The following is a 14,882-nucleotide window of genomic DNA, read 5'->3' on the forward strand; positions in this document are numbered from 1 at the left end:
CATTTGGAGTACTAAACTGAGGTGCTAAAGTGATAAGATTCTTCTGTGGCGTCACATTGAAAGAGGAAATTCAAAGCGTAGTGTGAACAATTACATTAACCACCCCCTTGCCCCTGGGTATATATGCAGAATAAATGGGGTTTGACATTGGAAAATTTGAACTCTGCAGGAATAAGTGATGGTAATAATAACATGAAATAAACTAACATTAAGCCAAAGGTAATTGCCTTGAAAGTTGCCATTAACAACCATAAATATTCCTGGCACCTTATAAAATGTAGAAGTAGGCATAGGGCTTGTAGTAAATACATATTCCACTCGATAATCTACTGATATCCTGTGTATCCTAAAGTCTTGATCGCAAGGCTTTGCAATGTTTTGTTAAAACCTCTTGTACAATGCATATAATGGATCTTTATTGAATAAGGAATATGATTAATATGAAGTACCATTGCCCCGCAATTCACAAAGTGAGTTGTATATGGGGAGAATAGAAGTCTGCTATGTCTGGGTCTGCAGATAATATAAATCCCATGGATAAATTGAACCTGGTGCTTTGTTGCTTTGCACCTACCCTGCTAAAACTTCAAATTTATAATCAGCATGTAAAGTTACTCCGCATTATTCAAAGAACAGAAATATGCATTAAACAGTTGGAAAATCATCTGTCATTGACTTTGGCTGCTATTTTGGAACTTGTGCTGCTGTAAAACTAATAAACATCATCACAAGGTAATTCATTTTTACATTAATATGAACATGTAGAAAGTAAGATATGCCTCAAACCTTGCTTATTGCAGATCAGTGACTATCTAGTGTTTATCATGCATGTGGATAATTTTGCCTGAAGCCCTTGATTCTATTAAGTACAATTCTGGGATCTAAATGAGAGCTGTAGTTCTGGCTTTTGCATTGTTTGTGGTGGAATTGCTTCAATTCACGGTTGTGTGTGAAAATACTCACTTCGGGTACACAAGGGTTAGGTTTCACTTTATGGTTAATAACATGAATTTGTGTATTTAATAAGCCTCCAACATTCTAGCCAATATCCAGCATTTAAGAAATTTTGTGACTTGCATCTAAGACAACAGTTAACATCACAAAGTTTTGATACATTAGAATTTCCATCTTAAGTGCTCCAATGATTGGTGCTGAAATCTCTATTATTGTTCAACCAACCTGAATTCAAAAACAAAGGGTCAGAGTTTCTGCTTTGGGCACAAATGGTGATCTAGATACATGCTGCACCCAAATTTGCACTAGTTTAGAGAAGTTTTTTTTTCCCCTGAATTTCCACTCAAGCTCATTTGTATATCACTGAACATCAGACCTGCCATGAACAAGTACAATGGGGGAATGTTTTAGGATGTAATTTATTTTAAAGGTTATTTACTTGAAAAAAATCTACTTGTGATAACTTGATGCAGTTTGCTTAATACAAATGGGTTTATCACAAAATGTGACCATTTTTAATCATAGCATCTAGTTTAACATGCTAATTGTACATTAATTGTATTTTATTCAAGTGGTGAGCATTACCCGAGGATTCACTGTGCACCTATAAAAAATGATATACTGAAGCTCTGGTTGTTGGATTAGGAGATGCATGCTTGAAATGTATAACTCTGTAAATGACTGCTAATAAAAATGTGTAAAGATTGGTTCCAGTTCTATCCTTCACCACCTGGCTTTCTGGAAGATAACATGGTAGCAGAGGGTGGTTAATTAAAAGCTAAGATATGAAAATAAGAAAAAAAAACCCAGAAAACTTAAATCCTAGTCACCATGTGGAAAGTGGCAGAAAGGACGTGTGAAATGGCTGGGTATGATTTACCCTCCAATGTTCTTGGAGCCTGAACCACATGACCAGTGGAACAATGAAGTGGATTACCCCAACAGTGATAATCTGTAGGGTTTGGTAGAGTTACATCCCTACCAAAGAGAAAGCAAGGTATGGCCTTGGCATTGTCACAGAAATAACATATTTTGTGGGATGGATGTCCAAATGGACAGTGATGAGAATTTCAATCTTTAATTAGAGTTCCTAGATGAAATCTGCAAGGATGACGATTTGTTAAATGTCTATGACGTATGGTCAGAATTTGATAGATTTCAGAAAACAAATGGTCATTCCATGGAAAATTACACCACGGACTTCAACAGATTGTATAGAAGATAGATGAAATTCAATTTGGAGATACGTGGATAGAAACAAGCATTTAAACTTGGGAATTGTGTTAAAGTGCCTTGCATGGACAGACAACTAGTTTTCACTGATGTATTTTGGAGGAGGAGAACCTTCTGAATATGATCAGATGTCTGGTGCCTTAGAAAGAAATTCCTGGGGAAACAGTAATTTCTTTCAGCCTTTATGGAGCAAATGAGAGAGTTAAAAGGTGCTGCAGGTGTGATTCAAAGTATCATTATGCGATGAACTCCACAAAGCAAAGAAACAGGGTCCTCAAAATGACAAAGAAAATTCTGAGGAACAGGATAAAGATAATGATGAACCTGAACAAATTCTTCTGGTCACAAGGAGCTTGAGTCCTGTGATGAATGTGTTAGCCTTGGAACCTTTAACTGTGCAGTACTAGTCTTTGAGAAAGAAATCATGACGTGATCAATGAAATGCTGCATAAAATTTTAACTGATCAACTAGATGAAAGTTGACAACTTCCCTGGCATAGGCAGTTCATGTAAAGGATTCACTCCAGATGGTTAGAAAGTATAGTCCCTATATTTTGGTCAATGGGCAAAATCCAAAATTACCTTTTTGGTTCTGTGCAATGGTCTTTCTACACAAGAGGACGCTGCAATTAGTTCAATTTTCTCTGCATATTTGACTTCTTTACATGCAAGGCAACAGATTTTCATTGAGGCTGAGGTCTTGGTGAAAACTCGGAGAGCACTGAGGCATTGCATAAGACCAGAGGAGATACTGGATTCAATTCAGAAGATTTGTTATGTTATAAAAGAGACAATCATAGGGATTGGAAAGGCCCCAGGAAGGCAATAGGTCATGATGGTAAGACAGTACCTGTTAAACATGGCAATTGAATTGCTGAGGTTCATTCCTCATGATTGGTCAGAATTAATTACAAAATTTCAGACTCTGACCTACTGATCGAAGTAAATCAGGCACCTTGTACCTCGAATGCTCATGTGTTTTGTGATGAATGTCGTGAGGAACAGAGTGTGGTAGATCAGGAGCTGAATATTGGTAATATGAGTGATTGTGAGACAGATGACAGAGCTATCACACCCCAGGATGATGCCTAGAGTGGGTACTCAGGTGACATGTATTCCAGAGCACTCTAATGAATGGAGGGATGCCAACAGTTGTGGGGTATGCAGGGAAAGTTATTGGCAAGCTTTAAATATTGATTGATTGTTCAGGATGATAACCAGGAAGTTTGGTCTATGTACGAGCAGAACAGAGTGAAAGAGTGGAGGGTAAGAAAGGACAGTGCAAGTACTGACTGTGAGCCCAGAAGTGACTTTTGCATCAGGAAACGATCATGTGCCGGAGATGCAGCCTCCATTTAGCGCAAGAGGGAAATCTCACAATAGTCGTCCCAGCAGACAGAAATGTGGAAGTCGAGGCCATCCTTGAATATATTAGACAATGGAATAAAGGCTACAGAACAGTCTTGGAACAGAAATATAAACAGAAGTTCTCATGTGGTGAAGTTTTGACAATTTCCAAGAAATTTGAGGATAAACTATAAAAGAAGCAGAACAGAGAGAGTTTGACAATTGGAGAGAATTTGGAGCTTATTCTGATGTACCAGTTAAGGTTTACCAGCCTTGTCACATAGATTTGTACTATATAAGACTCTTGCAGATGGGACTTATAAGTCTAAAGTGAGGCTAGGTGTTAGGGGTTTTGAAGAGCAATCGGTGGTACAAATGTTAGAGTTGATTCCCCTACAGCTGAAGAAGTAATCTTTTGGCCATACATTAATGGAAGTGTAGCTTTTTTTTATTTGTTCATAGGATGTGGGCATCGTTGACTAGGCCAGCATTTATTGCCCATCCCTGAATGCCCTTGAGAAGGTGGTGATGAGCTGCCACCTTGAACCGCTACAGTGCATGTGGTGTAGGTACACCCACAGTGCTGTTCAGAAGGGACTTCCAGGATTTTGACCCAGTGACAGTGAAGGAATGGAGCTACAGTTCCAACTCAGGATGGTGAGTGACTTGGAGAGGAACTTCCAGGTGGTGGTGTTCCCATGTGTTTGTTGCCCTTGTCCTTCTGGATGGTAGTGATCGTGGGTTTAGAAGGAGCTGCCTAAGGAAGGTTGGTGAGTTCCAGCAGTGCATCTTGTAGATGGTACACACTGCTGCCACAAAGAGTCGGTGGTGGAGGGAGCGAATGTTTGTGGATGAGGTGCCAATCAACGGGCTCCTTTGTCCTGGATGGTGTTGAGCTTCTTGAGTGTTGTTGGAGCTATACTCATTCAGGCAAGTGGAGAGTATTCCAATTTGCACATGTTAATGGGAGTGTAGCTCAGCTTACATAAACGCCACATTTCTGTAGAGTGAAAGGATAAAAAAGCGCGAGGAGAGCGGAGACACAGGATAAAAGAGCGCGAGGAGAGCGGAGACATGGGATAAAAGAGCACGAGGAGAGCGGAGACACAGGATAAAAGAGCGCGAGGAGAGCGGAGACACGGGATAAAAGAGCACGAGGAGAGCGGACACACAGGATAAAAGAGCACGAGGAGAGCGGCGGAGACACGGGATAAAAGAGCGCGAGGAGAGCGGCGGAGACACAGGATATAAAAGAGCGCGAGGAGAGCGGAGACACAGGGTAAAAGAGCGCGAGGAGAGCGGCGGAGATACAGGATAAAAGAACGCGAGAAGAGCAGCGGAGACACAGGATAAAAAACCGCAAGGAGAGTTCCAGGGAGCAGAATTGGAGGGCGGAGTTCCAGAGAGGTGAGTGTAAAAACCTGACCTCAGGGATTCGCGGACCTCGGGTCTTAAAAAAATAAAATTAAAAAATTAAAAGTGGCGTCACGGTAAATCTGTGACCTGATTGGCTGGTAGAGAATCTACACTGAATTTGAAACTAAAACATTGCTAAACTAATTAAACCAAATAAATGAATCACTTAATTAATAAGTAGAGGGTATCTAGACCAGAATCAGGGGATTACTGTTCTTAGAATTTAGCATTTATAGTAGAAATCTAGCCCTAGGGAACGTATAGTTAATAAGGAGTCAATAGGCAGTTTTTAGATTTAAATTAATTTATTAAATAGCTCTAGAAATGGCAGTTGCTGGGGTGAAGTGCTTCACCTGTGGGACGTGGGAAATCTGTGATGCTTCAAGTGTCCCGGACGACTACATCTGCAGGAAGTGTACCCAATTGCAGTTCCTCACAGACCGCATGGATCGGTTGGAACAGCAGTTGGATGCACTTAGGAGTATTCAGGTGTCGGAAAGCATCATTGACAGGAGTTTTGGAGACGTGGTCACACCCAAGGTACAGACAGATAGATGGGTGACTGCTAGAAGGGGCAGGCAGTCAGTGCAGAAATCCCCTGTGGTTGTCCCCCTCTCTGACAGGTATACTATTTTGGATACTGTTGGGGGACTGGCCTATCAGGGAAAACAACAGCAGTAGCCAGAGCAGTGGCACCACGGCTGTCTCTGTTGTTCAGCAGGGGGGGGTCAAAGCACAGAAGAGCAATTATCATAGGGGACTCTATAGTCAGGGGCTCAGATAGGCGCTTCTGTGGTCGTGAAAGAGACACCAGGATGGTATGTTGCCTCCCTGGTGCCAGGGTCCAGGATGTCTCTGATTGGGTATGGGACATTCTGAAGGGGGAGGGAGAACAGCCAGAGGTCGTGGTACACATTGGTACTAACGACATAGGCAGGAAGAGTGACGAGGTCCTGCAGCGGGTGTTCAGGGAGTTAGGCAGAAAGTTAAAAAACAGGACCTCTAGGGTTGTAATCTCAGGATTACTCCCTGTGCCACGTGCCAGTGAGGCTAGAAATAGGAAGATAGTGCAGAGCTGAGCACGTGGCTGAACAGATGGTAGGAGGGAGGGTTTCCGATATCTGGATCAGTGGGATCTCTTCCGGGGCAGGTGGGACCTGTACAAGAAGGATGGGTTGCATCTAAACCGGAGGGGCACCGATATCCTGGCTGCGAGGTTTGCTAGTGTCACTCGGGAGGGATTAAACTAGTATGGCAGGGGGGTGGGAAACAGAGCAATAGGTCAGCAGGTGAAATAAATGACTGCGAACCAGTGAATATGGCCAGTAGAACTAAGAGGAAGGATAGGCAGGGAGAAATCACTGAACACAGTGGGACTGGGGGTCTGAAATGCATTTGTTTCAATGTGAGAAGTATAACAGGCAAGGCAGATGAGCTTGGAGCTTGGATTAGTACTTGGGACTATGATGTTATTGCAATTACAGAGACTTGGTTGAAGGATGGACAGGATTGGCAGATAAACGTTCCAGGATTTAGATGTTTCAGGCAGGATAGAGAGGGATGTAGAAGAGGTGGGGAGTTGCACTGCTGGTTAAGTGGAATATCACAGCTGTATGACAGGAAGACACCTCGGTGGGCTCATGCAGCGAGGCAATATGGGTAGAGCTCTGGAATAGGAAGGGTGCAGTCACAATGTTGGGGGTTTACTATAGGCCTCCCAATTGCTGGCGGGAGATTGAGGAACAGTTATGTAGGCAGATTTTGGAAAGATGTAAAAGCAATAGGGTTGTTGTGGTGGGTGATTTTAACTTTCCCTATATTGACTGGGAATCACTTAGTGCTAGGGGTTTGGATAGTGCAGAATTTGTAAGGTGCATCCAGGAGGGCTTCCTGAGACAATATGTAGATAGTCCAACTAGGGAAGGGGCAATACTGGACCTGGTATTAGGGACTGAACCCGGCCAGGTGGTCGAAGTTTCAGTAGGGGAGCATTTCCCGCATGGTATGTTGCCTGCCCGGTGCCAGGGTGAGGGACATCTCTGACCGGCTTGAAAGGATATTGGAGAGGGAGGGGGAGGATCCAGTTGTTGTGGTCCACGTCGGGACAAATAACATAGGTAAGACTAGGAAAGAGGACCTGTTTGGGGATTATCAGGAACTAGGAACTAAATTAAAGAACAGGTCCTCAAGGGTTATAATCTCCGGATTACTAGCCAAGCCACGTGCAAATTGGCATAGGGACGCGAGAATAAGGGAAGTAAACACGTGGCTAAAGGAGTGGTGCGGGAAAGAGGGGTTCCATTTCGTGGGGTACTGGCATCAGTATTGGAACAGGAGGGATCTGTACCGTTAGGACGGTCTCCACCTGAACCGATCTGGGACCAATGTTCTAGCGAAAAGGGTAAATAGGGTGGTCAACAGGACTTTAAACTAGAAAGTTGGGGGGGAGGGAAGGGTAAAACTCCAAGAAATATGACTAATGCGAAACAAAGCAGCAGGTTAGCATGTGGGGGGATGGATTCAACTTCATGGAAAATTATGAAAAAACTGAAAAGAGAGCCCAGGAGAGGCTATTAAAGTCTCCAGAACACAAAATAGGACAGAGTGTTTGGAAAGGGCTAGGAATCTAACTTCAAGCACATCAGGTAAAGGGACGACAATGAGAAAGGGGACGGGAAATACAGGACTGAAGGTGTTGTATCTGAATGCACGCAGTATACGAAATAAGGTAAATGAGCTTGTGGCGCAGATTGAAATTGGCAGATATGATGTGGTGGGCATCACGGAGACATGGCTGCAAGGGGATCAGGACTGGGAGCTAAATATCCAAGGATATACATCCTATCGAAAAGATAGGCAGGTTGGCAGAGGGGGTGGGGTTGCTTTGTTAGTAAGAAATGAAATTAAATCAATAGCAAGAAATGATGTAGGGTCAGATGATGTAGAATCTGTGTGGGTAAAGTTGAGGAACTGCAAAGGTAAAAAAACCATAATGGGAGTTATGTCCAGGCCTCCGAACAGTAGTCAGGATGTGGGGCACAAGATACGCCAGGAGATAGAAAAGGTGTGTAAGAAGGGCAAGGTTACAGTGATCATGGGGGATTTCAATATGCAGGTAGACTGGGAAAATCAGGTTGGTAGTGGATCCCAAGAAAAGGAATTTGTGGAATGTCTATGAGATGGCTTTTTGGAGCAGCTTGTGGTGGAGCCCACTAGGGAACAGGCAATTCTAGATTTAGTGATGTGTAATGAGGCAGATTTGATAAGGGAGCTTAAGGTGAAGGAACCGTTGGAAAGAAGTGACCATAATATGATAGAATTTACCCTGCAAATTGAGAGGAAAAAGCTGGAATCAGATGTAACGGTATTACAGTTTGAATAAAGGCAACCACAGAGGCATGAGGGAGGAGTTGGCCAGAATTGACTGGGAGATGAGCCTAGCAGGAAAGACAGTGGAACAGCAATGGCAGGAGTTTCTGGGAGTAATTTGGGAGACACAGCAAAAATTCATCCCTAGGAAGAAGAAGCATACTAAAGGGAGGACGAGGCAACCATGGCTGACCAGGGAAGTCAGGGACAGCATAAAAACTAAAGAGAAAGCATAAAATGCAGCGAAGAGCAGTGGGAAAGCAGGGGATTGGGAAGCCTAAAACACCAACAGGAGTCCTCGGGTTAAGGTGCTTAATTGGGAGAAGGTTAATTATAACAATATTAGGCAGGAACTGAGGAGCTGGAGGTGGATGTTTGAGGGCAAATCAACAACTGACATGTGGGGGGCTTTCAAACATCAGTTGATAAGAATTCAGGACCTGCTAGGATGAAGGATAAGTATGGCAAGTTTCAGGAACTTTGGATAACAAAGGATATTGTGAGATTAGTCAAAAATAAGAGGGAAGCATTCGTAAGGGCTAGAAGGCTGGGAACAGATGAAGCCCGTGGAGACTATAAAGAAACTAGGAAGAAACTTTAGCAAGGAGCCAGGAGAGCTAAAAGGGGTCATGAAAAGTCACTGGCAACCAGGATTAAGGAAAATCCCAAGGCCTTTATACATATGTAAAAAGCAAGAGGGTAGCCAGGGAAAGGGTAGGCCCACTCTGGGACAGAGGTGGGAATCTGTGTGTGGAGCCAGAAGAAATGGGAGAGATACTAAATGAATACTTCTCATCAGTATTCCCCAAAGAGAAGGACTTAGCGGTCGATTTGTCTAGGGAAGAGTGTGTAGATAGCCTGGATCATGTTGAGATCAAAAAAGAGGAGGTGTTAGGCGTCTTGAAGAATATTAAGGTGGATAAGTCCCCAGGGCCAGATGGGATCTACCCCAAAGTACTAAGGGAGGCAAGGGAGGAGATTGCTGGGGCCTTGACAGAAATCTTTGTATCCTCACTGGCTACGGGTGAGGTCCCAGAGAACTGGAGAATGGCCAATGTTGTTCCATTGTTTAAGAAGGGTAGCAGGGATAATCCAGGAAATTACAGGCCGGTGAGCCTTACGTCAGTGGTAGGGAAATTATTGGAGAAGATTCTTCATGACAGGATTTATTACCATTTGGAAGCAAATGGGTGTATTAGTGAGAGGCAGCATGGTTTTGTGAAGGGGAGGTCATGTCTCACTAACTTGATCGAGTTTTTTGAGGAAGTGACAAAGATGATCGACGATGGAAGGGCAGTGTAATGTTATATACATGGATTTCAGTAAGGCCTTTGACAAGGTCCCTCATGGCAGACTGGTACAGAGCTGGCAAGATGGATACAGAATTGGCTTGGTCATAGAAGACAGAGGGTAACAGTGGAAGGGTGCTTTTCTGAATGGAGAGCTGTGACCAGTAGAGTTCCGCAGGGATCAGTGCTGGGACCTTTGCCGTTTGTAGTATACATAAATGATTTGGAGGAAAATGTAACTGGGCTAATTAGTAAGTTTGCAGACGACACTAAGGTTGGAGGAGTTGCAGATAGTGAAGAGGATTGTCAAAGGATACAACGGGATATAGATCAGTTGGAGACTTGGGCGGAGAAATAGCAGATGGAATTTAATCCGGACAAATGCGAGGTAATGCATTTTGGAAGGTCTAATACAGGCAGGAATTATACAGTAAATGGCAGAACCCTTAAGTGCATTGATGGGCAGAACGATCTGGGTGTGCAGGTCCACAGGTCACTGAAAGTGGCAACGCAGGTGGATAAGGTAGTCAGGAAGGCATATGGCATGCTTGCCTTCATTGGCAGGGGTATTGAGTATAAAAGCTGGGAAGTCATGCTGTAGCTGTATAGAACCTTGGTTAGGCCACACTTGGAATATTGCGTGCAATTCTGGTCACTACATTACCAGAAGGATATGGAGGCGTTGGAGAGGGTGCAGAGGAGGTTTACCAGGATGCTGCCTGGTCTGGGGGTTATTAGCTATGAGGAGAGGTTGGAGAAACTCGGATTGTTCTCACTAGAGCGACGGAGATTGAGGGGCGACTTGATAGAAGTTTACAAAATTATGAGTGGCATGGACAGCGTAGATAGTCAGAAGCTTTTTCCCAGGGTGGAAGAGTCAATTACTAGGGGACATAGATTTAAGGTGAGAGGAGAAAACTATAGAGGAGATGTGTGTGGCAAGTTTTTTACATAGAGGGTAGTGAGTGTCTGGAATTCGCTGCCAGAGGAGGTGGTGGAAGCAGGTACGATAGTGGTGTTTAAGAGGCAGCTTGACAAATACATGAATAGGATGGGAATAGAGGGATACAGACCCCGGAAGTGCAAAATGTTTTAGTTGACGGGCAATATGATCGGCGCAGGCTTGGAGGGCTGAAGGGCCTGTTCCTGTGCTGTACTTTTATTTGTTCTTTGTTCTTTGTTGTTCTTTTGTTCTGATGCTTTTCAGAGGGAAGTGTTTCTGAAACTGTCCAAAGAGGCAGGAGATGCAGAAGAAATACTATGGAAACCAAACAAACATGTCTTGACCTGAATGATGCTTTCAGGGTGTGGTATTTTTCCATGAGATCTGTTTCACTGAAATTGTGTTGTGTCCAATTAAAAGCAGATCAGGCAATGTTTTACTAGTACCATAAAGGAAAACTTTCAGTCATCTTCATGATGCATGATGGTGATTTCTTACACGGTGGTGATGTGGAATTTGAGAAGTGTACTATTAAGATTTGAGTAGAATTTAAAATTGGGAGTCAGGTTTTTGGAACTTTTAAGTATATTGGTTTAGATATTACACAAAATAGGTTTGAAATAATGTTAAATCAACAAAATGGAATGTTACTTGCACCCCAGTTAACCATACTATGTCATCACAGAAAGACAATATTATATCTAAAAAAAGAGACAGAGCAATCAGAAAGATTTGTTGGTCATTTGAACTCGTTGCACGCTCAGACTAGATCAGACTCTAGATTTCTCATGTTGGAGTTAACTACTACAATGTAATAGCCTCGACTATGCTTTAAGGGAAAATGAAACATTAAGAAAGTTACATCTTTAGGTGACACAAAAAACATGAAGCTAGTCATCTTTAGTGAAGTTTTACATGCTAAACTTTGTGTTGGGTATTTTAGTGCAACTGGCTTCATGATATTTCTAATAGGTGAAAATGGAAAATATTGTCTGATAGCTTGGAAAGCTAAGGAATTAAAAGAGCTTTAAGAGTACTTTATCTGCTAAAATACTTGCTCTTGTGGAGGCAGCAGGCATAGTACACCCATTGAATGTTATGTAGATAATCATTCCTTGTGGGATCATTTACATTCTATGAAAAGGGTAAGTAAGAAAAGGTTACATATTGACCTTGCGAGCTTGACACAAATACAGGAAAGAAAGAAAATTTATAAAATTAAATGGGTGGATGCCAGTCATCATCTGCCGAAGAAATGCAGGAGCAAATAAACTGTTAGGGATCTTAGAGGAGGGGTTAGCATTGTTATGCTTTGTGCAGAACATGGAGGTCTATGATTTAATTTGCTTTGAAATATTGGTTGTACATATAAAGTTTATTTTTTATTTAAAGAGAAAGAAAGAAATCTGTTAATTATACATTGATTGTATTTATTTACGTGCAAATGATGGGCATTAACTGGGAATTCACTTGTGTTCTCATCAGTAGGAACCTATTGAAACTCAGGCTGTCAGGTTAAGAGGTGTGTTTGTGTAGTGTGTATCTCGTAAATAATGAACTAAATACTTATAAAAGCGTGTAAAGATTGGCTCCAATTTTATTCTCTACTTCACGGCTTTCTGTACTATAACATGCTACCTGTGAATAACTTAAATAACTGAAATAAAAGCAAAATACTGTGGATGCTGGAAATCTGAAATAAAAACAAAGTGCTGGAAAAAGAGGTACAGAATTTACGTTTCACGTCAAATATGATTCCTCTTTGTGAATTTCCAGTTCCCCCCAGTTTCTGTTTTTTATTTCATTTTAAATAATATTTCTTTAAAAAACTATACTATTTGCCAGATATATTGGCATTCAGTAGTTAATTTGTTAGTAGATTTTAAACACATCAAAAGCTTTTAAACTGTCTATTAGTACCATTTTACCTTTTTATAAAAAAAAATACCCCAAAGTTTCTAAGAGCCCCCTTGAAGGCATGTAAAGATATGAGGGCACTATTAGTGGAAACCCGGTGATTAGTACAGTCTCAAAGTGTGTCTGCTTTTATGGAAGGGTCAGATGGAAACCAGCTTCCAGCACAATTATTTTTAAACTAGTGCAGAAAAATCACTGAAACGTCAGTTGTGAATACAATGTACACTTAAAATTCCCCATTCTTTTGCACTAATATAGCTGATTTCAGGCAAATTCCACTGAATAAAAACCAGCAGAAACTAGTGGAAACTCCAGGCCCTGAATGCTATGTACTTTTTTAAATCAATACAGAAAATATACTTAATGAGAGGGAGCATTTTGAATTATTGTGTGGATATAGTTTCAGATTTATAATAATGAAGTTTGCAATGTTTTCATTAGTGTTATGCAAATCATCTGACGTTTGGGAGCCTTGATGAAGTGTATGTGTTCCATTAATGTACAATATATTAAAACATGATTTTACAATGTACAGCAGTGTTCATTCTCATAGTGTAGTCACGAAATGTCATGAGTTTCAACAAAACCTGGTTCTATGAATTGGAAGACGAGTAGTCATGATTGATAACGATTAACTCATTTAGTCATATTGTTATGACCCAGCAGTTTGGTAAAGCTGAGTTATTTAAAAATCCCAGAGGGAAAATTTAAACAACTGTCATTCCCAATATTTTAAGTGGAATGTTTGAGATGCAACTCTAAATTCAGGAATCAGACCATCAGTTCTCGAGAGGTTTTTATATTAAACTAAATGAAACATTTTATTAAGTTACAACACATTAAACACATATACATGGCTACATATCACCACTATCATAACTTTTTAACAAATTCCTAAACTAATCTCCATTAAGGCAACAGTAACCCATAGGCTTAGCCAGACACCAGGCAAAGCATTTTCACCTTACAAATTCAAAATGAGGTTCTTTTCACTTTGGTTCCTGTGGAGACAGTTGGAGGCTTACAGCTGCTTTGATCTTACATTCCCTCTGCTCTGCACACACAAAACTAATGAAGTTATACCTACCACATCTCATTGAATGTAAATTCTCATTGTATCACCAGCCTCTTTGAACTCCACCTCTTCTAACAATAAAACCCCTTTCATGGTACCAATTTTATTAGTAATGTTGATTGGTCTTTGCTAGCTAGGTGCCAGATTTTACCCCACTTCTTGAATGCTGTATTAAAAACATGCAAGTATCTCACTTACATCTCAAAACTAGTACACATCAAAGTACCCAGACTAGCTGGCTTTAATACAATTAAGATACACCCATGGACTAAACCTCTATTTTAAAAGGAAAATATTTTCCAGTAATATTATATACATTAATAGCTTCATGACACACACAACAATATATATATATTTTTTATCTCTTTCAGTATTACCAAGTCATACTTGTGGAAATCCTGGCAAATTACAGAATGGACTGCAACAGGGATCCACTTTCAACATAGGGGACAAAATCCGATTTAGCTGTAATGCCGGCCACTTCCTTGAAGGACATGCAGTGCTGACTTGTCTTGCCAGCTCAGAGAGCAGTGCCTCGTGGGATTTTCCAGTTCCCTTTTGCAGAGGTAAGATGAAACTGAATGGTATCTTTAACTGATGAATTGGGATGTGCTTAAATCTTTGACTTAGTTCTCAAAATACGCTCTTTGTAGACATCACCAGTGGTATGAATGCATACCATGGCGACATTTATTAGAGCAACCCATCTCTTTTGTATTTGTTACTGTCATTTGAACTTGCACGAATGCAGCATTTCAATGGACTGTGAGTGTTGGAAAAAGTACTTTTGAGAATTTTTGAACTGGTTTATTTTCTGGAACCGTGCTAATTGCACACAACGTGCCGCTAAGGCCACAGTGTAGCAATCTGCAGTGTAAGCATTTTAGATCATTCTATTTTGTTTTAAGCCTTGTCAACCAAATTGGGGCACCAACATGATGGTATCAGAAGCCAATCACACCATCTCATTCTTCCCCCTTTAGAATCAAAGCAGTTCTGTATGCAAAGTTGGCGTGACCCCATTGCTTTGGGAGAATCTGTAGTTGTGGAACTTGGTTAAACTTCTCAACATACGTAATCAACTGAGGCAAATGCAAGGCTACAAGTGAAGGTGAAGAGTTGAGCCCTGCAAAATCCAATAGCAGCGCATGTGTGAGAATGTACTATACTTGCAAGTTTAGCATAGAAATAGAATGACAAAGATTTATGGGGAAAAAACAAAAATGAACAAGATTAGAAATTTAAACTTGTAAATTTCATTTAATTTCCTGAATTGTCCTGTTTATTTATTCCATCACTAAAACATTTTTAATAACAATTTGTTGGCAATTTGTAAAAT

At 41.2% G+C, this 14,882-nt stretch overlaps 1 protein-coding gene across 1 annotated transcript in view; it reads left to right on the plus strand.

The window, feature by feature from the left end:
* The window catches only part of csmd2 (CUB and Sushi multiple domains 2), a 1,856,113-nt gene that overhangs the window by 600,869 nt on the left and 1,240,362 nt on the right, over window positions 1-14,882 (plus strand). The window contains exon 5 of the mRNA XM_078566065.1: window positions 13,915-14,109. Coding sequence (XP_078422191.1) covers window positions 13,915-14,109 — 195 coding nt within the window. The remainder of the gene's footprint in view (window positions 1-13,914; window positions 14,110-14,882) is intronic.

The sequence above is a fragment of the Cetorhinus maximus genome, chromosome 21, assembly GCF_964194155.1.
Source record: "Cetorhinus maximus chromosome 21, sCetMax3.hap1.1, whole genome shotgun sequence".
NCBI lineage: Eukaryota > Metazoa > Chordata > Chondrichthyes > Lamniformes > Cetorhinidae > Cetorhinus > Cetorhinus maximus.